We start from the raw sequence: 24,305 nt of genomic DNA, 5'->3' as shown, positions 1-24,305 counted from the left end.
TTTAATGGTGAAGAAGGGGGATGACTCACTCTCAAGCAGCACATCGAGTGCCTGATCCTGCACTTAATGTCACTGGCACCTTGATACAGGGTGTGCACCACTGTATTAATAGCAAGAATAATGTGCACAGTGGGAGAGTTACTAGAGTATTTAATCATTAAGGTAGCACTTGAGACCAAGTGAAGAGGCTCCAAGAATCAGCAACCATGCCTGGGCACCAACAGGGCATGCAGGATTCACACCAACTGTGGAGGTGCAGCATAGATGCCTCTATGGGCAGGGCAGATTCCTGTTTATCAATATTGCGGGTAAAAATATTAGATTCCACACAACAAAAATCCATATACATAAACATCTAATAGCACTGTCATAACATTTATTTAGCCATGTATTTATTTCATTAATCTATTTTTACCTTCCAGCAATAGCATGCCCTCAGAGCATCTTATAAAGCAAAGCGCACTATTACTGCTCTTGCAGTTTTTAACATTTTGTAGTCTGGCTTTCAGAGAAAAGTTTTTGGTTCCTAACCCGCATTTTATGGCACAGGTTTCCTTTTTGGCTGGTCGTGGATTACCTCCTCTGTCTTTGGAGTTGTTGTGTGGACAACCGGGACACTCATGCCCTCCTTATTAGGGTTGGCAGTGATTCCTAATGTTTGACAGCCATTGCAGTCATTCCCAACCACATGAATGACACCCAGTTGTGCCCATCCGCTAGCAGAATGGACTTTCATTCATGTAATGGGATTCTTCTTCCCCACCCCCTGGGAACACCCTCAAATATGTTTCAAAAGGTTAGGGGGTCCATCAAGAGCAGGTGGGGAAGGTGTCAGGAGCTACAGGGGGGAGATGAGAAAGAGGGAAATCTTGTAGAAACTCTGGATATCAGCTTAAGTTGATATCCAACATTACAGACCTATAGCAGTGAATGGCATGGACTGTTCCTCACCCATCCAAGCTTGGAGGGCTGAGGCAGAATTGTAGTTTTAGCTGATGGATTCTCTAGCCTAGCCTAAACCTCTGAACAAGCAAACACACCTTCCTCTCTCCTTATCCCCCTTTCTTTTCACTCCTGCCTTAGAATCCCCATTTCAGACTCTGTTCCCCAAGGTGCTCTGAATGCTTGCCACGGGGCCAGCTGTTTGACTGAGGCGCCATTCCTACGCTTATGTAGGAGTCTGCCCCACTGAACTCAATGGGATGTACTTCTAAGTATAGAACTGCACTGTTAGAATCAAGAAGGAAACCCTGAAAGCTTTGTTCCACCTAATGATACACACACTGTAAGCATGGAAACGTCTACAACAACAGGATCAGATTTACCTTCCAGTCTGGGGGGAGCTGGGCACCAAATCCCAAAGCAGGAAACATTTTATCTCTGCAAAATAATCAGAAAAAGGGGGGAGAGGGGGAAGCAAGGGAGAAAGTAAGTATGGACTTAGCCATGGCTGCACATCTCCAGCACGGTTCTGTAACCCAAATAAACATTATCGGTTCAACACGATATGCAGAAAACTACTTAGGAGAGATTCCTACTCCCTGAGTACTCACCCTGATTTATTCACACAAAGCTTATGCAGAGGTGAGATTATATTCAGTCTTTTATTGTGCATTCCTTCTGACTTGTTTGCTGGGAAGTTACACAAGAAGGTGCATCCATCCCAAGTTCCTTTCTGCAGTGGTTATATGCCTTTCTGTTAATCAGGAGTGGAGGGGAACCTCCTGCTTATGGGCCAAATTAGGCCTACCAGGCCACCCCATTTGGCCAAGCCACACACACCTGCCCAGGTATGGGACAGGTAAAAACCTGGCTCAGTCAAAGGGGGAGGTTGCAGGCACTGCTGATCAGCCTGCAAAGCCCTATGCAAAGAGTTCCAGAAGGTGATGTGTTTGCAAGGCCTCACAACCAGCTTTGCAAGATGCGTGTGGTCAAACTTCACTGCCAGATCAATGTGTTTCTCTACCATCATGAGGACTACAAACTTTAGAGAATTACACAAGCCACATGGAAGGGATGCATGCAGGCGTTAATCCTCTCCCCTTTTAAACAATTTTAAATTGTTAGCTCCTTTGGGAGCCAAGCATGCCTAATAAGTGGAATATAAATACATAAGCCAAGAAACACATTGTTTTGGAAAGGGCACTTTGCCCCACGCTGGCAATCTGTCCCTGGCTTGAGACAATCTGCAGAATTCCAGGGGGAATTTAAGAAGAGCCAGGATGATTCAAAGCAAGCTCCCCGTCCCGTCTTCCGTATCCAGATGCTTTGGGCTGCTGAGAGCCATAATCTAAAACATCTGGAACACTTTGAGGTAGGACGAGGTTGATCTAATCCAACATCCCATTTCCCAAATGGCCAGCCAGGGGAATCTGGAAGATCACAAGCAAGGCATGAAGGTGGCACAGGAAGATAGGGCTGTAAAAAGCTGCCTTTTGCCGAGTTAGTTATATTGGTTTGTCTAGCTCACTAATGTCTACACTTACTGCCAGTGGCTCTTCGGGGTTTCAGGCAGAGTCTTGCAAAGCCCTATGTGGAGTTGCCATTGGTATTCGTGTATGTGTGCGTGTGCGTGCGTGCGTAGTTTTCGGGGAAAAAATATACATATAAAACATAGCAATTTCAAACATTAAAATACAGAGTTCTTTCAAACTCTTAGACCTCCTTCCATCTTTAAGATTAAATTTACTGCATCTTTTACCCTTATCTAGCTATTCTATAACCATAATTATCATTAAATCAATTCCACATTACAAGTGTCTTTACATCCCTGCCAAAGATTTTAACTGTTTACAGTGGTCTTTTAATTAAATTACGAATTTATTCCAGTCTTTAGAAAATACTTGATCTTCCTGGTTTTGGATCTTTCCAATCAGTTCTGCCATTTCCGCATATTCCATCAGTTTCATCTGCCATTCTTCTTTCATTGGTATTTCTCCTTCATTCCATCTCTGGGCTAGTAGCATTCTCGCTGCCATTATTGCATACTTAAAAAGTCTTTTACCTGCCATTGGAATTGAACCAGGGACCCCTTGCATGCAAAACAGTTGCTCTACCACTGACTGGCGGCCCATGTGTTGATAGACCTCTGCTGTTTTCCCTCTGTGTGCATCTTTTGGCCTATAATAGTAATAATTTATTATTTATACCCCACCCATCTGGTTGGGTTTCCCAGGTGTACTGCTTCTGTAGCTGGAGGTTCCACCTAGCTGTCATGGCTAACAGCTCTTGATTGACTTAATTCTCCATGAATTTTGTTTTAAAATACATAAAACATCTGAAGCAATATTTAGATCATCCCTTCCAGACAGAGGCTTGTGAGGGAAGTGGCACTTACGTGTCATAATCTTGTATTATCTGCCCCACTGCCCAAATAGCTGAGAGGTATTCATTTGTTCCCATGGGGTTGATGTAGTGCAAAGACGTGGGGTCCCGAGGATTCCCGTTGGAGGCTGTGAAATCAATCCCGACCTGCAAGGAAAGATCAGCACCACCTTTACTATAGCAATGCCCTCTTGTAGTAGTGGCCACAGGGGCTGGACTCCACGGGTTCCAAAAAACAGACCAGGAAAGTGGTGTTCCCTGGGGGCAAGAGTTATTTATCCCCCCCCTTTCTACAACAGGGAAACTGGGGGTCTCCCAATGTTTCTGGACTCCAACCCCCAGAATCCCTGACCACTGTCCACGCTGACAGGGGCTGATGGGAGTTGGAATCCAACAACATCTGGAGGGCTACTGGTTCACCACACCTGGAAAGCCTAAGGTGTGGCTTGGTTCCACTTCAACAGAGTGGCCACCTCTTCCTCAAAGGGCTTTTGGGTTCATCCACAGCTAAATGGTCAGGGCAAAAAGTAGACTTTGTCAATACTATTTCTCAGTATTGGTTCTTCATCGCACAGGTCCCTCAACGCCTCGCCTGATATGAACCTTCCAAGACCCTAAGATCCTCATGATTTAGCGTTACATCTGAACAAGACCACATTCTCCCCATCCATCCATCCTCTCCTCTGCCTCCCTCAGCTTCCTCTGTTGTCTCCACTGTGCTGCATTTTCAATTGTAAGATCATTGGGGCACAGACCTCTCTGCTACTACTTTGCAAAGCACCGTGTGCATTGGTGGCACTATCTGAATAACAACCAATCGCTGGCCATGGCATCCAATGGAAGGCAATCAGTTACTCAGTGGATCCTGACGGTGCCATTCCACAACTCAAGACCTGCTAGACGAGCATCAGGAGAAATCCAGAAGCCCGTCCAGCTAGTCAAGTTCTGAACAGATGATTCCAGCCCTCTGTGCTGGTTTATTTGGCTTCCAAATGAACCATTTCCTCCTTTGTGCCAGCAAACCTTTATGCAATAGTTCAGCTGTGTGCGTAACATGCTTGTACTCATTCCCGTTCCTATGGCAACGCCTCCTCCCTTTCTCTTTATGTCTCTTTAGACCAAAACAACAAATACGGGGGGAAAGAATACAGCCTGCATTTGTGTGTTTGTGTGCATAGACACAACATTCTTGGACACTGTACTCGGAAAAATAAGTTTGAAGCAGCAGGGGGCGGGGATACATGTTCAATACATTGGATGAAACAGCAGTGGAATTTAAAGGCCCTCCACTCTTCCTGAAGTAAAGATTACACAAACGCACCTGTGCAGAATGAATGAAAAATCTCTCATTGCATATACACCAGCAAATGTCTAAGGTGAAGAAACACAGAACATTTAACCCAGAGGTCTCAGGAACGTTGATACAGGTCAGAACAGGGGGAAAGCATTGGAAATTCTGCTAGATAACAAACCAAAGCTAGGATCTGCTTCTTGGATTAAAGCGAGCAGAAATTCAAGTTACAAGAAAGGAGATGCCAACAAAACATCAGGAAGGACTTTCTGAGAGTAAGAGCTGTTCAACAGTGGAATGGACTCCCTTGGGAGGTGTGGACTCTCCTTTCGCTGCAGAGGTTGGGTGGCCATTTGATCTAGTTGATATTCCTGCAGTGGAGGGGTTGGACTAGATTGCCCTCTGGGTCCCTTCCAACTCTACAATTCTCTGATTCTGTCACTTGGCATGCCCAAAGCTACATCTGCCAAATCTTCAAGTGCGCCAATAGAGACATTTGCACAAATTTGCAGCTTATACATGCATTTTGCTAACAGGCTAATGTAGGATGAGGTGGCCTTTGAGGTACTGGGGTGGTCTTGAGCTGCATAAGGTTTTATAGGACAGAACCAACACTTGGAACTGAGCCCAGATGCTAATTGGTACAATACCCCAGGGGCATCCTGGGCAGAAAAGATGGAGCTGTTCTACAGCCACTGCCAGCAGAGCATGAGTTTTAAAAAATCCCACTCACAAATGGACAGAGACCCGCACCTCATTTTTTTCTGGGTCTGCTAGAAACGTATTTTTATTCCAGCAAACATATGATTCAGCTTTCTAGGCTTGCTCTAAAGGTTTTACTGGTTTTAGCTGTGTTTTTATCTATGACTACATTATGGTTGTGGGGTTTTTTGATTGATCTTAGCTGTGCTTTATTGACAATTTTAGAGTGTACGCTGCTTAGAGAGTTATGTGTAAGTTGTTTATTTTTAATCATTTCTTTTAGAAAGATTTATAAACAGTTTATAAGAAAAAGAGAGGAAGAGACCAGTAGCACAATATGCCCCCAATCCATTTGAGTAATTTCAACTCCCAAATCCCCCTCCTCCAGCAAAATAATAATAATAATCTGTGAATACGGGTGGTGAATTTGGCTCAGCCCTAGTTTTGGCCCAATTACCAGACGCTTTCTGGCTATGGGCTTGACCAGGAGGTCGCTCTGTGCGATCCACATTGAAAGGCAGCTCCTAGACATTTTGATGACCTTCCTGGCAGGTTGTGGCCAACATTAATGAATATCTGTGTGCAGATGCATGTATTTAAACAGAGATTTCAGATATCCTGCCTCCAGAGGCAATATGTCTTGGGTCAGACCTGTCTGACTGAGGCATCAGTCTTCATTTGAATAAGAAATGAGGTTAGTAAGCAAGCCTGCAAAATGAGCCCAGGCAGCAAGTGGCCCTAAATGAACTTGGATTCATGGGGAAATTGATGTTAATTAAATTAAATTTTTGAATCTCTTCCCATGAAGGCATCTTGAAGCGATCAACCATTTAAAAAAAAGAATCAGCAGTAACAACTTCAGATCCAATACAGATTCTAACTGAGGCAAAAACTGATGATGTGTGCTGCAAAATTCACCCGGCATTGGGTTTTTTTGGCCAAATGAAATGTGTTCATTGCTTTGCAATGTTGCTTTCCTTATGCCCCGTTGAGCTGGATTGATGTCATTCATTCTGCTGTACCTCATGCCTCGTTTGCGATTGCAGCCAGGGGCTGATACAGGCAGCTTGCTCTCAGATCCACAGCGCTTACACTGGAGTCGGAGACTCCTCAAAGCTACCCTGATCTCCTGGGATCTTTTTAGGCCTGTCATTTGATTAAGTCCAAGTGAGGAGAGGATGCAGAATGGCATGTTCCCAAACGAATTCACTTCGCCTCATGCTTATTATAGCGCTTTGTGCACAAAGAGGCAAAGATCCTTACCGTAAACATTAACTGGCAGCCCCCAAGGATATAGTCCAGGAAGGTGTAATCTCTGGTGATCTGAAAAGGGAATTCAAATGGTTAGAAAGGGGGGAGGAAGGGAGGCAATATAAGTGCATTTTCAGAAATCCCTAAACATTTATAAGCAGAAAGGAAAACTTATTATAAAGCACTTCTGACCGTTTGTCTCTATGGAACTAAGGTCCTGTTGACCATCAAAATTTCAGAAGCAATATGATGGCTGGTAGTAAGTATCAAAGAGAAACTGCCCATGTGTGCACTGCAAAAACTAGCTCCATTGCCTTCAAAGTTCTATCTGTGGCAAGTCCAGTTAGAAATGCAAAAGATTGCTGAACACTGCAGTCATCAAGAACACTGAGTATGTATGCATACACTGCACCTCCTGCATCAGGACCATCCTGGCAAAAATGTTTGCTGCTTCTATGATAACATTTGCATAGAATACCTGAAGCAGCACACAGTGTGAAGCAAAGATGCATCCACCAGAAGCCACAGCCAATAGCAACCTACAGCAGAGGGTGCCAAGGGGATGTCCACTTGTTGCTGTAAAACTACAACTCCCATCAGCCCTAGGGAGCATGGCAAATAGTTAAGGATGAAGAGAGTTGTAGTCCTACAATGCCTAGAGGGCACCACGTTGGCTATTCTTGCCGGATGGAAGGGGAGAGGGTCATATTAGAGCATCTGCTTTGCATACAGAAGGTCACAGGTTCAGTCTCTAAGCTGGGCTAAGAATGTCCCACTTCCTGAAACCCTGGAGAGCTGTTGGCAGTCAGTGTAGACAATGCTGAACTAGAAGCACCAACCGCCTGGTTCCCTTTTTTGTAGCATCTCCAGAACCTCAGAAGAATCTCAATGTCTTCCCTCCTCCCCGTCCTCTCTCATCCCTTCTACTCCCCTTCAAGCTCAGCGTTGATAGCTTCCCTTTCCTGAGGTCACAGCATTATGCAAATCCAGTAACGGTTGTTTTTAAAGTTAGGATGAACTAACCATAACTGCAACTTTAAAGATTATACAATAATACATTTCTTCTAGGGAAACGCACCGGGGGGGGGGAGCTTAATCTTCCCCCTGCCTTGCTTACAAATCTGTGGGAGAAAAGAACCACCACCATTCCAATTCACCGCCTCTGAAGAAAATAAGGCCACCGGCTTTTCCTTCCAAGAAGCAGCTGCAAGAGTTTTCATACATGTTTTTTGAGCAGCAACACATTTCACAACAGCCTCACCCTACCCAGCGCCCTCCAGATGTTTGGAATCGCTTCCAGATTACCTGTTTAATGAGCCTTTCCCTGATTTGCTTGAGGAAGGCTGGACAACGCTGTATCAAAGCGCTGTCCAATGTTTTCCAATATTTTTTCCCATCCCTCCCGGTCACATGCCTTATTGGGGGAAAACTGATCTTCTTGAGGAAGTGGGTTTGTTGCACATGACCTCCCAGTCTGTTACAACTGCAAGACCCGGATTTGCTGGTATGTGATAGAATCCTACCCCCACAAAAGCAACAGTCTGGGGGTGCCCATAGGATACCTCTCCCTTCAGTCTCAGTGGGGGGCAATGGGAGTTGTAGTCCAAAACATCTGGAGGGCACCATGGTTGGTGACAGATGCTTTGTGTGAAGTACTCACTTTGCAGGATTTCACAATGATGATTCCTGAGTTCTTGTAGCTCCTTTTCTTCTTCTGTTTTTTAGGGTTAATGCATTCAAATTCTACCTATTTAAAAATGAAATGGAAGGAAGACAAGTCACAATAAACACAAGAGATCTTGAATCATAGAACTGTAGAGTTGGCAGGGACCCTTGTCCCTGGATCAGAAATCCTGCACACAGCCAGTTCTCATTCTCTCAATGCCAGCAAAATGCCACAATGAGCCACGATTTGTTAGGTTGGGGAACTGCACCACTCAACACAGAAAAGTGCACCTTTGGAAGGTCAGCTGCATCTGGGTCTGCTTGCCAGTTTGGAAACTGCAAACTACATCGGAACACAGGACGCTGCCCGAGACCGACCACTGATCCACCTAGTTCAGCATTGTCTACCTTGAATGGCAGCAGCTCTCCAGGATTTAGGGCAAGGAAGTCTTTCCTAGTAGGTTCTGCATTAAAATGCTCCCTTAATCGAATTTCTCAACCATCGTTAGCTATGGATGCACCCAGACGATGGAGCTGAGAAAGCCATTCCCTTCTGGTCTTTAGAGCCTGGTGTTTTGAATAAAAGAGCTGCCTGGGTTACTGACAGCAGGTAACTCCATTTAGAAGCACTCAGCACTTGACAGAAACAAAAGCGGAAATGGCAGATGAACACAGCAGTATTCCAAGTCCTTTTTTATGTGAGTGTGTTTTTTGGGGGGTGAAGGATGTTGATTACTCATTAAGTAAACAAACGTGTGTTCCCATTTTATTTTTAAGCTTTTATGTAGAAGCACCCCAGCTGTCTCTCTGAAAGAACCTTTTCTTTCCACCTGGAGCATGTCAATAAAAACGCACACATTCGTAGGAGGCAAAAAGGAAGGTCTGAAGTCAATATGTAACGATTGTGAACAATTGTGAACCTGACCTACTGGGACTTTCTCAATTCACAGATCAACCTCTACTGCTCACTTTGCTACGGGTGACACCAATGACATAACCTTTAGACCACTAGATAGTCTGATCTACCTGAAACGGAAGAGAATTCTCTAGCATCCTTCAATATAAAAGGTCTCTGAACATAATAGGGGGAAACTGGCACTTTATTGGCCTTTTATAGACTTCCCCTGAGATTTAAAAAGATGCCTTATGCCAGGACAGGCAATTGGTCCAGCTAACTCAGTGCTGTCTGCACTGACTGGCAGCAGCTGTCCAGGGCTTAAGGGCTTTCTCAGACCCTGCCTGAAACCGCCAGCGATTGAACAAGACACTTTTCCCATGCAAAACGTGCTATGAGCTATGAGAATGTTCACAAACATTTGAATAAATCCCACAAGGTTCATAAACAGGTCTGATGAGGTGTTTTTTTAAAAAACTGTAATATAATTACTTGCCATTACAAACATTTGGCCAGGTATCAACTAAGCAAACCTTACACATTTAATAACATTTCAGAGACTGATACAAATAAAATTTAAAAAACCTTTTAAAATATCACAGTTTGATGGTGAAGAAAGCTGCCATCCCTATGATAATCAGCAGAATTTCCATCGATCATGAGTGAGAATTTTTGCTGTTCTAAATGTAGCATATTTATCAGTGTCTCTGACAGGAAGAGCAACTTATCTCGAAAAATCCGTCTTCAAAAGTAGCAATGGGTAGATTTTTTAAAAAACGAAATCCACATGCACTTCACATTCACGTATCAAGTGAATCACGTATCAAGGGTCTGAAAATTACAAAATCCAGCTTGACCTCTAGGGATACCCTTTAATCTGGCTCTCCCATTCTGCAAAGGGTAAAATGTTTGGGCCTTAGAAAAAAAACTGTTCTTAGTTTAACATCCATCCAATCCCTTATTTAACTGGGTGTGCCATAGGTAGGAGAAATTATAATAGCAGAGCCCAGCATCCTGTTCTCACAGTGGCCAACCAGATGCCCTGATGGGGAGCCCCCGAGCAGGGCCTGGGCACCCCACTTGTGATTCCTAGTGACTACTATTCAGGTGCATACTGACATAGCCATTGATAGCCTGCTCCTCCATTAATCCTCCTTTAAAACAATCCACATGGGTGCCCAACACTACCTCACGTGGAAGCAAATTCCATTATTCAAATGACTGTGTGGGGAAAAAGTACTTTCTTTGACTGTCAACGTAAAGGCTTGCTAATGAGTGAGAGGTTGGAGAGAACTGAAAATAACAAACCAAGAGAATGCAAGTAAAGGAACGAAGATGGCACATCAATCCAGACAAAGCAGAATCATTGAATCATAGAATCATAGAACCAGAAGCGACCCAAAGGGTCGTCTAGTCCAACCCCCCTGGCAATGCAGCAGCGTAGGGAGTTATGGAGGCAGCAACAGGTTGTGTTTTGTTTTTTAATGATCCAGTTGGATTTTTGCTCCTCATCCACACAGACAGCAGTACAAAACCAAAAAAGGGGGGAGGGGCCTTGTACAGTGGTACCTTGGGTTAAAAACTTAATTCGTTCCGGAGGTCTGTTCTTAACCTGAAACTGTTCTTAACCTGAGGTACCACTTTACCTAATGGGGCCTCCCACTGCCGCCGTGCGATTTCTGTTCTCATCCTGAGGTAAAGTTCTTAACCCAAGGTACTACTTCCAGGTTAGCGGAGTCTGTAACCTGAAGCATTTGTAACCCGAGGTACCACTGTACTGAACCAAACCATTGCATCTAGCTCAGTACTGGCTACACTGACTGGCAGCAGCGACTTTCCAGAGTTTCAGGCACCTGCCTGGAGATGGAGCCTTCTGCATGTGAAGACCTGCTTCTTGCCTTGCAGGCCTTTACCCACCTGGCCTAGGAGGGGAGGGCTGTGATTGACTCCAGCTGCAAAAGCTGAAGATGCTGAACAGACTCCCGCACGGGGGTGTTGTTGTTGGAGGGGGGGGTGCTGTTAGTGATATTTTTGGCTATTTGGTTGTGCACTTTTTGATGTGTTTTACTTACTGTTTATGGCTACTTTTGTTACATCTGTAATGATGTACATTTGTTCATGCTGTAAACCGCATTGTGCATGGTTTGAACCATGGAAAAGCGCCATACAAGTAAATTGTGTGCGCATGTATGCTCCATCGCTGCGCTATGGCCCTTCCTGAAACCTTGCTGCAGGCCTGCACCACCACCCTGCCTCTGAGCAGGGAGAGAGCAAGGTCACCTCCATCAGCCTGGCTGGGAGGAGGCACAGAAAGGAAGGCCTTGGATGATGAAGGCAGCATCCAGGTTGGTTTATATGGGGAGAGGCGGTCCTTCTAGGAGAGGACTCTCTGCTGACACATCAGAAAACCACTACCAGACAAGCCATTACTGTTCTAGGTGGACCAATGGCTCAGCATAAAGAGACTTCTTCTATTGTCCTTATTATTATTATTATTATTACTATTACAGCATATGTATCCCGCCATGTTTCTTACATCACAGAACTCAACATGTAATTCTCAGGTGGTCTCCCATGCAGGGACTGACAAGCCCCAAATCTGCTTATCAAGGTGAATTTAGGAATCTGCCTTGTAATGTCTGTCTATCTCAGTCTTGTCTACACTGTGGCAGCAGTTCTGCAAGGTTTCAGGCAGGGAATCTCTCCCAGCCCTGCCTGCAGCTACAGTGCCTTCAGGCCAGAACATTTTCCTATTCTTCACATCCAAAGTGGTTCTCTAGAGCTTACCGAAAAGGCATCTTGGGCTTCGCACATCTTGGCAACGGAAGTCTGGAACTCCCCGATGAAATCGTGGCCTCCGTCGTTGTCGTAATCATGACATATGATCTGGTGGGAGAAAAGGGAGAAGCAGAGCAGTGAGTGGGGTTTTTTGTTTTCTTTAAAGAAGCAAACAAACAGGTGTCCTCATGTTGCCTATTGCTGGGCTGCCCATTAAAGAAGCCTGAAATTGAGCTGCACATTTTTTGTGACAAAGAAACTCATCTTTCTCGGAAATGGGATCGTTTATTTTTTTCCAAGAATTAGAACTAGGTGTCAGAAATAATGAGATGCTGTCTAGAAATAGTAATTACAGAGGAACAGATCCAATTAATGGATAAAGATGAAGGTTATGGTAACAAATATTGCTATTTCCAGAAACTTCCAAGAAATTCCCATTTGAAGACCTTAAAAGAAAAAGAAAACAATTTTTAAAATGTTGTAAATTACTCTGTGGAGGAGTGGAGTCCATGATTTCATAATCACCAGAACATGCTGTGCATACCCAACTTCACAATGTCTGGAAACAAAGGAAGGTTTTCAAACAAAAAGACCTAACATTTTCTGCTAGTTTACAAGCCTGGAAGCAGCCATTCTATGACTGGTACCTTCGGCACTATCTCAAAATTCCAAAATGCCCTCCTGCACCCCAAACTGTTGGCAACCACTGAAACAGAGGGAGACTTGGGCCCTTGGTACCTTTATCTGCCTTTCGACGTCTCCGTCACACAGAGATATTAAAGGCACAGTGAATGGCTTCCACACAGGATCCAGCGTGTATTTAATCACCTGCAATTTGGAGAGACGGGAGAAGCACAGGGGGAGATCATTTCACAATCAAGGCCAACACACCAAGGGCCAAGCTAGACACCAGGGCCGGCCCTACTATTGGGCAGAGCAAGGCAACGGCCTCAAGGTGGTAGATGCCAGTGGGAAGCAGCAGTTCCCGGGCCTTCCTCCCAAGTCCTGGGACCCTTGCTTTGTCCTATTGCCTCTCATCAGGTGGAGGAGACTACCACCCCACCAGCATGGGTTATTCAAAATGTGTACCAGAAATTGGTTCACTTACAAATGCATTTATTCTACCTTCCCCTATTTCTACCCCTGCAATGACTGCAACGTGCTCCCCATTCAACCTGCAAAGCCAAAATGATTTACAAATATAATTGCTTTTTTGATGTAAAAAAAGGTAGCCTTGTCTCTGAACTCACATCAGTAAGAGAGGATAGGCTTTGCATTGAAGAGTGAGGCAGGATTGGCCTCTTGTCAAGAGCAAGGCATTGCCAGTTAGAGCACGGATTAAGTGTTAATGTTAAAATGACTGTAAACGCTTCCCTGCAAAGGAGTGGAAAGGATCAAAGAGAAACTGCGATGTAAAACTGAGACTTCCCTGTGCAGAACTGTCAGACACTGGAGCACTGTGTGGGAGTCTCAAAGGATGCACACATACAACCCAACATGGGAGAAAAATCACACAATGTGTCAGTCAACAATAGCACAAATCAACTGGGAAGGCTAGGGCTCTTCCACACAACACTGTCCCTCCCTGCACAACTGCACTGCCATTGGTGCAAAGTGGATTTCTGAACCCCACACCGTGTAACACTTCTAATGCTGGTCCTGGCTTGTGTCAAGAAACTGTGCTTTAAGGTGACCCGCTTCCCTCCCTCCTCCACCCCTATTTCAGATGTAGCAAAAACCTGCAGAAAGTGAAAGCTTCCCATCTCTTCCTTGTGGCCCCTCCAGAGAAGGGGAGGGGGAGCAGGGAATATGTGAACCCAAGGCTAGTTTATGGTCACTTATGTAATGCTAAATGGTGCATTATATCCAAAATGAGCCATTTTCTGCCTTCATGCCAAGAGCTCTTTAATATTTCAAGGATCATATAAGAAGGGAAATCAGCATTAAGGAACTCATAAATCAATGACACTGGTTTCTGCATAATGTATTTAGGATTGGCACAGAAGAAGAAAACAAATGTATTGATAATTGTCTCTTTGGAGAGTGTCTGTCTCTTTTCTGGCCTGCAAAAGAGGAAGGCACAGTGGTTTGTAAAAGCGCGGGCTTGGGTAGAATCAAAGAACTGTAAAGTTGGAAGGGACCCAAGGATCATCCAGTCCAACCCCTTACAAGGCAGGAATCTTTTGCCCAATGTGGGACTCGAACCCATATCCCTGAGATTAAGAGACTCAATGTTTACCGACTGAGCTATATTTTTTAAGAAACTGCTTTCTGCCTGCTCTTTTCACACACAGGAACTGTATCTGCTTTGGGTCTTTTTCTTTTTGTCACTACTAACATCAGTGAAGTCTTGGAGAGAGAGAAATTTGGTTAGGGGTGGGCAAACCAGGCTTTTGCTGCATTCAAAAACTAATATCTGAATGGGCCTGTCAATGAGCACCCAAGACATTTACTTTGAAACTTGAGGACAGAGGTTTTTTTCATTGCTCCCAAAGGCACTTGAACGCAAGAGGTGTCTTAGAAAGTCTCTGGAGTGATTCAGCCAGGAATGTTAATACTAATGACAATAGCAGTTCAGCTGTAAGGTCTGAAGCCCATGGATTCTGTCCTGCTAGGCCATGGGGGGACAAGACCTCCAGTTCTCACCAAAAAAACCTCCAAAAACATTTATGATTTATGCCTTTTCCAGCAGCTCCCAAAACTGGAGAGGCACCCCTGGAACTGATTGCTGATGTTTTAGTGGTATAGTGTTTTTTTTAAAACAGTCAAGATAACTACCTGGACACAGTTACCAAAAGCCAGTGCAAAGAGTCCCCATCCTCTCCATTTAGACGTGATCGTTGCAGTATAAAGAGCACTGCATAATTCTTCTTGGGCCATATTGATTTTTGCCTTTGCAATGCAACTCATTCTGCATTGGGGATGGGAACCTCAAGCTAGGGGCCAAATGCAGCTATCCAAACCTCCCTATCTGGCCCTCAGAAGTCACCCCAGCCACATCCCCCACCAGCCCTGCTCTGTACCCCGCATAATTTTTCTGGGCTGGAAGGTGCCCTTGAACTGGATGCTAGTCCGTATCAAGGGCTGAAGTGTGTTTGTGTGCAGAAACTAGGCTACAGTATACAACATTTACATTCTATGTTCCACTTATTTTTGTCTCTGGTCCCACCCACCTCTGGCACATGGCCCTCAGAATGTTGCCCAAAAGAGAATGTGGACCTCTGGTTGATAATAGTTCCCCAGTTCTGCCTTGAAACTGCTTTTCAAACTCACAAAAGCCAGTTGTTATCCCTTGCAACACAGACACACCCACTCAAGGTTTTCGAGGTGTTTGGGGACACCTCAGCTTCACTTTATTCAAAAACATCACCCAAAATATCTGGTCCTTGGCAGCATGGGACACGGACAGAGTGTGATCTTGCTGCAAAACACTGATATTTGCATCTCTCAAAGGGGGAGTTCATTGATGCTAACTGATGACCCTGCTTACCTCTGTCCTATGGACTAGCATCCATTTCCCATCGTCTCCTGGTTTATAAAACTCTAAAAATGGGTCTGATTTTCCAAACAAGTCCTGCAAGGGGGATGAAAGAGGGAAAAATAATCACAACGGTTATACAACCGTTTGAGGCTCAGCTGCCTCAAATCAGCACCAGGTAACGTAGCATTAGGAGGAGAGAGGAAGTCTTTCCCCTTAGGCTATAAATCAGAGGCACCCAATGTGTCTTGCAGGGTCCTGCCAGTGCTACAATTTGAACGAATAAGAAATGAATGCCCATAAATCTTAAAACATCTAAGCACAGGGTAAACAGTAGCATCCACAGATGGTCTGATTTCCCCAAAGCAACAAATATTATTGGCTTGAAACGGTCTCTTGGTGCTCACGCCGAAATGCAAATCCTCAACAACTTTGGCAGGGTTGCCGGGGACTTTAGCGGTTGGACTTGCACCCTCTACCTCCTCACTGTAGTGTGTTTCGTCAGTGGGCTCCCCAACTGGTGTGTGGACACACCCCAGCAGATCCCCAACCAGGCCAACTCTTGGAACCAGTCCTGTATTTAAAGGGCTCCCCAACAGCCATGGCCCAAACTAAATGATACTAGAGAGAACATGACTAATCTCTTAGAGTTTAAGCTGCTGAAAAGCAGCAATGGAGGCTGCAGTCAGGAACAGAAGAGCAGCAGGCAAGAGGGTCTATTAAACCCTTTTCTTTTGCTACTTTTACTACTATTGTCTGTGGGAAACTGCAATGCCATCCCAGGCAGCCTTCAGTTGGAGATGTGTTCTTGAACCAATGAGCATTCACAAGATAAATCCTAGGGAACTAGAGGGTGGGGGAATACATGAAGAGCAGAGGCATCTCAGAGGGAAAAAATATGCAATGCAGATCAAAAAAAGCACCAGGCAGTACGCTTATGGAAGGAGCCATCGACCTTGACTTGCACCACCCTGAAAACAAACTGTCTCCCCTCAGAGTTCTAGGGCTCTCTCTCTCTTTCAACAGGCCTTTCAGAGCTTTGCCTCTTCAAGGGCTGCTTGTTTTCAGTCCGTTTACATACTTTATTTATAGATGCACAGGGGTTTCTCAGAAGTCCACGCAGGGTGTGAATCTCAATTGGTACAGGGACCGATTATTTCGTTTATGCATTAATTCAAAGTCTTTTTTATATCATCCTTCACTCACAATCTGAGGGAGGCTTACAAAAATAAAACCCTAAAAAGCAAATACTTTAAAAAAGTACAATAAAAGCTATGAAATCATACCGGCAACATAAAACAGCCAGCAGGATTAAAGTTGTATCGGTAAAGCTCAGGAAAATAAAAGGCTGTTTCTGGCAACTGAAAGGAGAGCTGGGTAGGAACCAGAGGCTAATCAACTAAAGGAGGATTTCTGCCCTCCAAGAGAAAGGAAAAGCCTATTTGAGACTCTTTGCTTCCATTTCCTTTGGCAAGCTTCTAGACCTCATGGTATGCAGGCAGGGTAGACAGTTAGAAGGTAAATGAACAGGTCTGGGAAAGGAGAGAATTTGGGTGCCTTATTAAAATTGCTGGCTCCTACACGTCTTTCCCCTACCTCTGTTGCATCCCAAGCAAAGTTGTCAACTGTTCAACATTGACTGAAAAGCCCTTTCGTGTCTGTGCGTGGTCTCTGCTGCACAACACTGGAAGACCAGGCTGCTGCCTTGCATTCAACACTGTGCAGTGCAATGTCAAAACAAGCATTTGTAGCATCACCTAACTGGCTACATGTTGCATCCATATGAATTTATTGGGGGGGGGAGAAGCAGGACCCCAAACACGCACCTTTTTATCCAGCTTCCTGCCTGCCATGCTAAGAGTGATCACACGGTTGTCCGACAGCTCTTGAGCTGCTATCTGGAAGACAAGAGAAAATTCCAGTCATTCTTATCAAGCTTCACACGTTATATGGTTGAGCCCCCAAAGATGAAGAAAAACATAGCTTGTGGAAAAACACAGCTACAGGGAAGGAAGAGGGATGGGATGGAGAACTTATTTGCTCTGCTGAAACACCAGCACATTTTAGCTCTTCTTTTCCTTATATTTCCCCCCCCCCCCATTCCAGCTGCTCATCATAGGATCTTTGTAACCAAGAAATCACGCCTGAGGTTTTTTTTTTCTTTCCTCCTCCCTCCCAATCCCTTTTCTTTTTGTGTCATATGTTTTAGGTTCTAAACCTGGAGATAGGGACTGTCTTATCGCTGGAATTTGCAAGCTGCTCTGAGAGTCTTTTTTTCTGGCTGAAGAGCATGGTGGAAATGCTTTAATTAAATAATCATTCCATCTACTCCCAATGTTCAGGTGTGAGTGCTGCTGCCGCCTATGTAGCCAAAACAACAACAGCCATACAGAGCAGAGAGGTATCTGACAGGATTGTGGGAACCAAAGCTAAAATCTCTTTTATTTGAAAGGGGGGAAAACACTTTTGGGGGGTTGGGAATCCAAAAACAGTCTAAGGTGGAGTGAGTTTGCTCAGTGTCCACAGAATGCTGACAGACTGCTGCAGAAAAACCCTGGAAAACTGGATGGCAGGAAAAATGGAACAGAACAAACTGGTGCCCTGCAGACATTTTGGATTAGAATTCCCACCAGCCCTAACCATTGGCCATGCTGGCAAAGGCTGATGCCAACTATTGTCCAAAACATCTGGAGGGTAGATTCTGAAAAAAGAGAGAAAGAAAATAGGGCTTGCACATTTTGCTTCCTTAGGGTCTACAAATGTTAGAAATGCACTTTTAAAAAAGAAAGAAAACAAACTGGGGACCTGGTGATTATCCAAAGAGGGGCAACTGCTCCCCCCCCCTGCAGCTGCTCATGTCAGTGGGGGTGTCTCTCCTCTGGTCCCCCCACTCAGATCTTGCTTAGGGGGGGGAAATGACATTGACCACAACTGGAAATAGCTCTTCCCTTTGGGCTGCTGTTTACTCTCCAGCATGATCTGAATAAAAAGCAGTGAGTCAGAAAGAGCCTTTGTTGGTGGAGAGAGCACAAGACGAGTTGGTTAATTGCGCCTCTTCTTTCCTCATTAGTGTCATGCGGACGCAGGCCCCGAAGTGAAAAAGCAAAGCTGCACGGGGCCGGAGTATATGATAGGACTAAGTCTAAAGACTCCTTGAATCTTAACTTGAAGTTGAATCCTGACAAGACAGAAGTACTGTTTTTGGGGGACAGGGGGCGGGCTGGTGTGGAGGACTCCCTGGTCCTGAATAGGGTAACTGTGCCCCTGAAGGACCAGGTGCGTAGCCTGGGAGTCATTTTGGACTCACAGCTGTCCATGGAGGCGCAGGTCAATTCTGTATCCAGGGCAGCTGTCTACCAACTCCACCTGGTACGCAGGCTGAGACCCTACCTGCCCGCAGACTGTCTGGCCAGAGTGGTGCATGCTCTAGTTATCTCCCGCTTGGACTACTGCAATGCGCTCTACGTGGGGCTACCTTTGAAGGTGACTCGGAAACTACAGCTAATCCAGAATGCGGCAGCTAGACTGGTGACTGGGGGCGGCCGCCGAGACCACATAACACCGGTCTTGAAAGACCTACATTGGCTCCCAGTACGTTTCCGAGCACAATTCAAAGTGCTGGTGTTGACCTTTAAAGCCCTAAACGGCTTCGGCCCAGTATACCTGAAGGAGCGTCTCCACCCCCATCGTTCTGCCCGGACACTGAGGTCCAGCGCCGAGGGCCTTCTGGCGGTTCCCTCATTGCGAGAAGCGAAGCTACAGGGAACCAGGCAGAGGGCCTTTTCGGTGGTGGCGCCCGCCCTGTGGAATGCCCTCCCATCGGATGTCAAGGTGATGGACAACTACCTGACATTCAGAAGACATCTTAAGGCGGCCCTATTCAGGGAAGCTTTTAATGTATGATATTTTAGTGTTTTTTGGTTTCTGTGGAAGCCGCCCAGAGTGGCTGGGGAAACCCAGCCAGATGGGCGGGGTACAAATAATAAATTATTATTATTATTATTATTATTATTATTATTATTATTATTATTATTAGTCTTCTACGGATGCATGCAGAGCAGGTGACCAAGATGATCAAGGACCTCAAGGTTCCCTTTGAGGAACGGCTGAGGGAGATGGGGATGTTAAGCCTGGAGAAGAGAAGACTGAGCAGTGATGTGATGGCCAACGTCAAATACCTAAAGAGCTGTCACATGGAAGATGGAGCAAACTTGTTTTCTGCTGCTCCAGGGGGTAGGACCCCAACAAATGGATTCAAATGGCAAGAAAGGGGATTCCGATTAAACATTAGGAACGTCCTTCCATCAGTAAAAGCTGATTGACAATGGAAAAGACTCCCTCAGAAGGTGGAGGACTCTCCTTCATTGGAGGTTTTTTAATGGGGGTTGGATGGCCATCTGTCAAGGATTCTGTAGTTGCAATTCTTTGATTCTATGCGGTCCAGCTTTTACCCCTATCTCTTGGGAAAGTGCACTGTGTGTGTGTGTCTGTCTGTGTGTGTGTGTGTGTGTGTGTGCGCGCGCGCGCTTTATGCATCTTTGGCAGGCTGATTCAGGAGAGCCAGCAGAGAAGTGACCGTAGCACTTGCTCAAAAATCCAAATGTACGTAGCTTTGAAGTTGAGCAACAGGGTTGCCCATCTGCCTTGCTGTCGATGGCATGGGACTGGCTTTTCAGAGTCAACCGGATTCCTGGGACTGTGATCTAGTGTTGAGTAGCCTGGTTTGAACTGCCTGCAGTTCCATCCTCCAACCAGCAGCTCTGCTAATTCAAGCAATAGGGTGCCCATGTGCGAGGAGTGGGGATCCCTGTCTCAGAGCCTGGTGCTGAGAGATGTCTGTCACTGGCCTCCCTGCGGCTGCTCTGCTTTGGGGTTTATTCTGCATGAACAGGTGCTGAAAGGAACATAGGAGTGAGAGGCGGTTCCAGGCACTGTGGGTGGAAGAGAAGAAGATGCCAAGGCTGCTTTTTTCTTTTTGCAAATGTTCTTCATACTCTTTCTCTCTCTCCCCCCCCTCCTGAGCACGATGGCTGGATGTCAGTGCTTGCAGCCAGAACAGAGGTTGAGTCCAACATTTTAATTTTTCCACACAGGAGCCTTATTTTCAACTGAATAAGGGCTGAGGGCCCAGCAACACGGACCTCACCAAACAGGTACCCTCCACATGTTCTGGATTATAGCTTCCACCACTGGCATTTCTGGTCCAGGAATTCAGTAGATTTAGCCTAGGCTAGAGCACAGAATTCTAGGAACACAGGTCCAACCGCAAAGTGAAAAAATGTGAGATAATAGAATCACAGTTGTAGAGTTGGAAGGGACCCCAAGGGACATGGAGTCCAACCCCCTGCTGTGCAGGAAAAGCACCTTGGAAAAGCACATGGAATCAAGAGAGGAAAGTGGGAAAGAGTGTCACTTTCCTCTTCCAGGTTTATGGAAGTGGCAAGGATGGGAAGAGCAATAGCTGCGGCTCTGTGTTCCGGACACACAAAAATCACAGGTCTCTATGTGAGAAAACACACACACACACACACACACACACACACACACACACGTTCTCCATCCAGGCAGGCAAGAAGCATCATCCCCAGATCAAGCACACAGTCCAGCTGGGCAAAAGCACTCGGGAAGAGGGGAGGGCAGGGCAGGGCTGGGGAGAAGGGGCAGTGCCTGAGGAAGAGCCTCCCCTAAGGCCAGGAGGGCCCACATTCAGGCCCCAGGCTCCCCTTCTCCCCTGGCACAGAGAAAGAAAGACTACATTTCTTGTTCTGTGGGAGGAAGACAGCTCCCTCTGAGCAGAGGCAAGCGGCTGCCAGCACAGAAAGCGCATCCTGCACTGGAGGAGGAGGGGCTGCCACTGCCTCGTTCCAGCATGGAGCGTCTCCAGGGAGTTTGCCATTTCGCTGCCCTCGAATGGTTAAAAACCTCCCCACCCCCCATTCCACCTTTTCTCCTGGCATAGCAACACCAAACCACCAGCCCAATGGGACCATTTCAAGAAACTCTCTCCAGCTGCATCCTCCTGCCTTCTGTGTAGGTCTCAGCTGTATCCCTGCTTTTTTTTTAAAAAGCCCCTCACATTTCCTGTAAGATCTAGTCTGCCTGGTACAGATATTGGGTCTGTGTCTACTTAGTATGCCCCTTGGAGGCCTGTCCTTTTAATTTCTCGCAAAGCACCATTTACAACAATTTTATTTATTTATTCGTTCATTGCATTTATATCCCACCTTTCCCCCCAAGGAGCTCAAAGTGGTGTGGATCGTTTTCTTCCTCCCTGTTTTATCCTCACAACAGCCCTGCGAGCAGCCAGTTTTGAACACAGAGTGTTCAAGTTACACCGTTCCCCTCTCTAAATCCACCGTCAGTTTCCTTGAATAGATTTCCTGCTTGATTGGTGACTGGCTGAGTGCATGGGGAGGGCAAGCACAGATGAAGATGCCTTCAGCAGATCCCATGGCATTAAAATCAAGCACACCTGATCAGCAGAGGGAGATGAAAGCCCACCATGGTGCAGCCAAATCAGAGGAGACTGCAATTTGCATCATCAAGCAGCTCCTATCACCAGCCCATCAAACTGAAAAGGCAAGCCCTGAGCTAAACCTCTTTCTCCACGGCAGTTGTGTGTGCTAGGAACAGTCTCTCCAACTTGACGCACTCCAGATGTTGTTGGACTACAGTTCCTACCATTGCTGACCACTGGCTGAGGCTGAAGGGAGTTGCAGTCCATCAACAACTGCAGGGCCACAGGCTCCTGATTCATGGGCCAGGATAGCTGGTAGACATTTTATCAATGGGAGTCAATGTCTCACAATTAGGAAGTCCTTCGAGATCTCTCTCCAGAGTGCTGGGCTGGAGGGTGCCTCCACACGGAAGCCTGTTGCCAATACCTTTTCCTTCTCACTCCACTTTAATCAGAATCTGGGCTGGTGTGGCATCTTTTAGATACCGTATTTTTCACCCTATAGGACGCACTGGCCCATAGGACGCACCTAGGTTTTTTTTGGGGGGGGGAATAAAGAAAAAAAAATATTCCCCCCCAGGGCTCCCGAGGCTGCGGATGTCTGCCTGAAGCATGGGGCGCTCTGCTTCAGCGCGCCCCGCGCTCCGGGCAGCAGGCTGCTATCCACAGCCTAGGGAGGCTTGCGGGAACTCCCGCGGGCTCCCCAGGCTTGCTGATAGCTTCCTGAAGCCTGGAGAGCGAGAGAGGTCGGTGCGCACCGACCCCTCTCGCTCTCCAAGCTTCAGCGAAAGCCTGCATTCGCCCCATAGGACGCACACAGATTTCCCCTTCATTTTCGGAGGGGGAAAAAGTGCGTCCTATAGGGCGAAAAATACGGTATATCTGAGTTTTATGTACAGATATCCAATGTACCCCATCCACACCAGTGGGAGCTGCATGGCCAATAAGAAGAGCCTGCTGGATCAGGCCAGTGGCCCATTTAGTCCAGCATCTCCTAACTATTTTGCCGAGCTATGTAAATATATATATACACACACACATATTTGTTCCTATGGTAAGGGGGGGAGGAACCACCCACATCAATGAGTATGCTTAAAGCAGCCTGTAACACAGGAAATAGCGATGTTTTTATTTTTTCTCCTTTTTAATGATGGTCCATCTGGCTGTTTTAATTTGAAGGAGCTGGACGACGCCTGTTTTCCTATCTCTGTTGGGCAGACAATATTAATGGGGCCTTAATTATGTGGATTGCTGCTCACAATTTTTGCCATGCAGGGATTTAGCAGCCAAACTCAGGGCCAGCCTTACCATTGGGCTGAGTGCGACAGCTGCTTCAGGTGGCACATCCTGAGTGGCAGTGAGGGCTTGGAAGGCAGAGGTTGTGTGGACCGCATGCACCCTCTTGAACTAGCCTGCTGTCCTTACTTGGACGCTGTCCCATCACCAGTGCTGAAATAAGAGTCAAATGCTAGCCCAGTTAGCTTTTGTGTGTGGAATGTGTTTGTGTGTGTGATCTGGCCCTTTGCCTCAAGCAACGAATTGTGCTGGGCCAATCCTATCCAAGCTCTTCCTTTAGTAGTGTGGCCTCTCCTGCACTAGAAAAATGTATGCACAATTGCATACACAAAGCTCAGGAAGCACAACAACTGAGCATCCTGCTGTTTCCATTTCAAGATGAAAATATTCTCTGGTCAATATGCATGAAATCATAGAACTGTGGAATTGGAAGGGACCCCAAGGGCCATCTAGACTGATCCCCTGCAATGCAGGAATCACAGCTAGAGAATCCTCAGTAACAGGGCATCTGTTTTGCATGCAGAAGGGCCCAAGTTGACCCCTTAGCATCCCCCAGGTAAGGTTAGGAGAAGCATCTGTCTGCAACCCCAGAGAACCGGTGCCAGTCACCATGAACAGTACCACATAACACCAGTCTTGAAAGACCTACATTGGCTCCCAGTACGTTTCCGAGCACAATTCAAAATGGCCTCGGTCCAGTATACCTGAAGGAGCGTCTCCACCTCCATCGTTCTACCCGGACACTGAGGTCCAGCACCGAGGGCCTTCTGGCAGTTCCCTCACTGCGAGAAGCCAAGTTACAGGGAACCAGGCAGAGGGCCTTCTCGGTAATGGCGCCTTCCCTGTGGAACACCCTCCCACCAGATGTCAAAGAGAACAACAACTACCAGGCTTTTAGAAGACATCTGAAGGCAGCCTTGTTTCGGGAAGCTTTTAATGTTTGATGTATTATAGTATTTTAATATTCTTTTGGAAGCCGCCCAGAGTGGCTGGGGAAGCCCAGCCAGATGGGCGGGGTATAAATAATAAATTATTATTATTATTATTACCATGAACAGACCACCAATGGTCTGATTTGGTAGAAGGCACCTTCTTATGTTCTCCCATATATTCATGGGCAAATTGTGCTATTGTTCTTGTTTAGCTCCAGCTTGGACTGGTTGTAAGG

The 24,305-nt window shown here is 46.1% G+C and overlaps 1 protein-coding gene and 1 long non-coding RNA gene across 2 annotated transcripts in view; one reads left to right on the top strand and one right to left on the bottom strand.

The window, feature by feature from the left end:
- Positions 1–24,305, bottom strand: part of CPNE2 (copine 2) — a 97,805-nt gene that overhangs the window by 9,099 nt on the left and 64,401 nt on the right. Inside the window, exons 5-12 of the mRNA XM_081203676.1 lie at positions 17,211–17,282; positions 15,397–15,480; positions 12,645–12,734; positions 11,916–12,014; positions 8,229–8,315; positions 6,581–6,640; positions 3,338–3,471; positions 1,326–1,380 (exon numbers count right to left, since the gene is read on the bottom strand). Of these exons, the coding sequence (XP_081059802.1) occupies positions 1,326–1,380; positions 3,338–3,471; positions 6,581–6,640; positions 8,229–8,315; positions 11,916–12,014; positions 12,645–12,734; positions 15,397–15,480; positions 17,211–17,282 (681 nt within the window). The remainder of the gene's footprint in view (positions 1–1,325; positions 1,381–3,337; positions 3,472–6,580; positions 6,641–8,228; positions 8,316–11,915; positions 12,015–12,644; positions 12,735–15,396; positions 15,481–17,210; positions 17,283–24,305) is intronic.
- Positions 3,497–4,644, top strand: LOC308592361. The gene is made up of 2 exons (XR_014010489.1): positions 3,497–4,057; positions 4,442–4,644. It is a non-coding gene; the product is annotated as an uncharacterized lncRNA (long non-coding RNA).

Source organism: Podarcis bocagei (genome assembly GCF_964188305.1).
Source record: "Podarcis bocagei genome assembly, chromosome: 7".
In the NCBI taxonomy this organism is placed as follows: Eukaryota; Metazoa; Chordata; class Lepidosauria; order Squamata; family Lacertidae; genus Podarcis; species Podarcis bocagei.
Note: the sequence above shows the minus strand (reverse complement) of the source record. Positions and strands in the feature narration are given on the sequence as shown.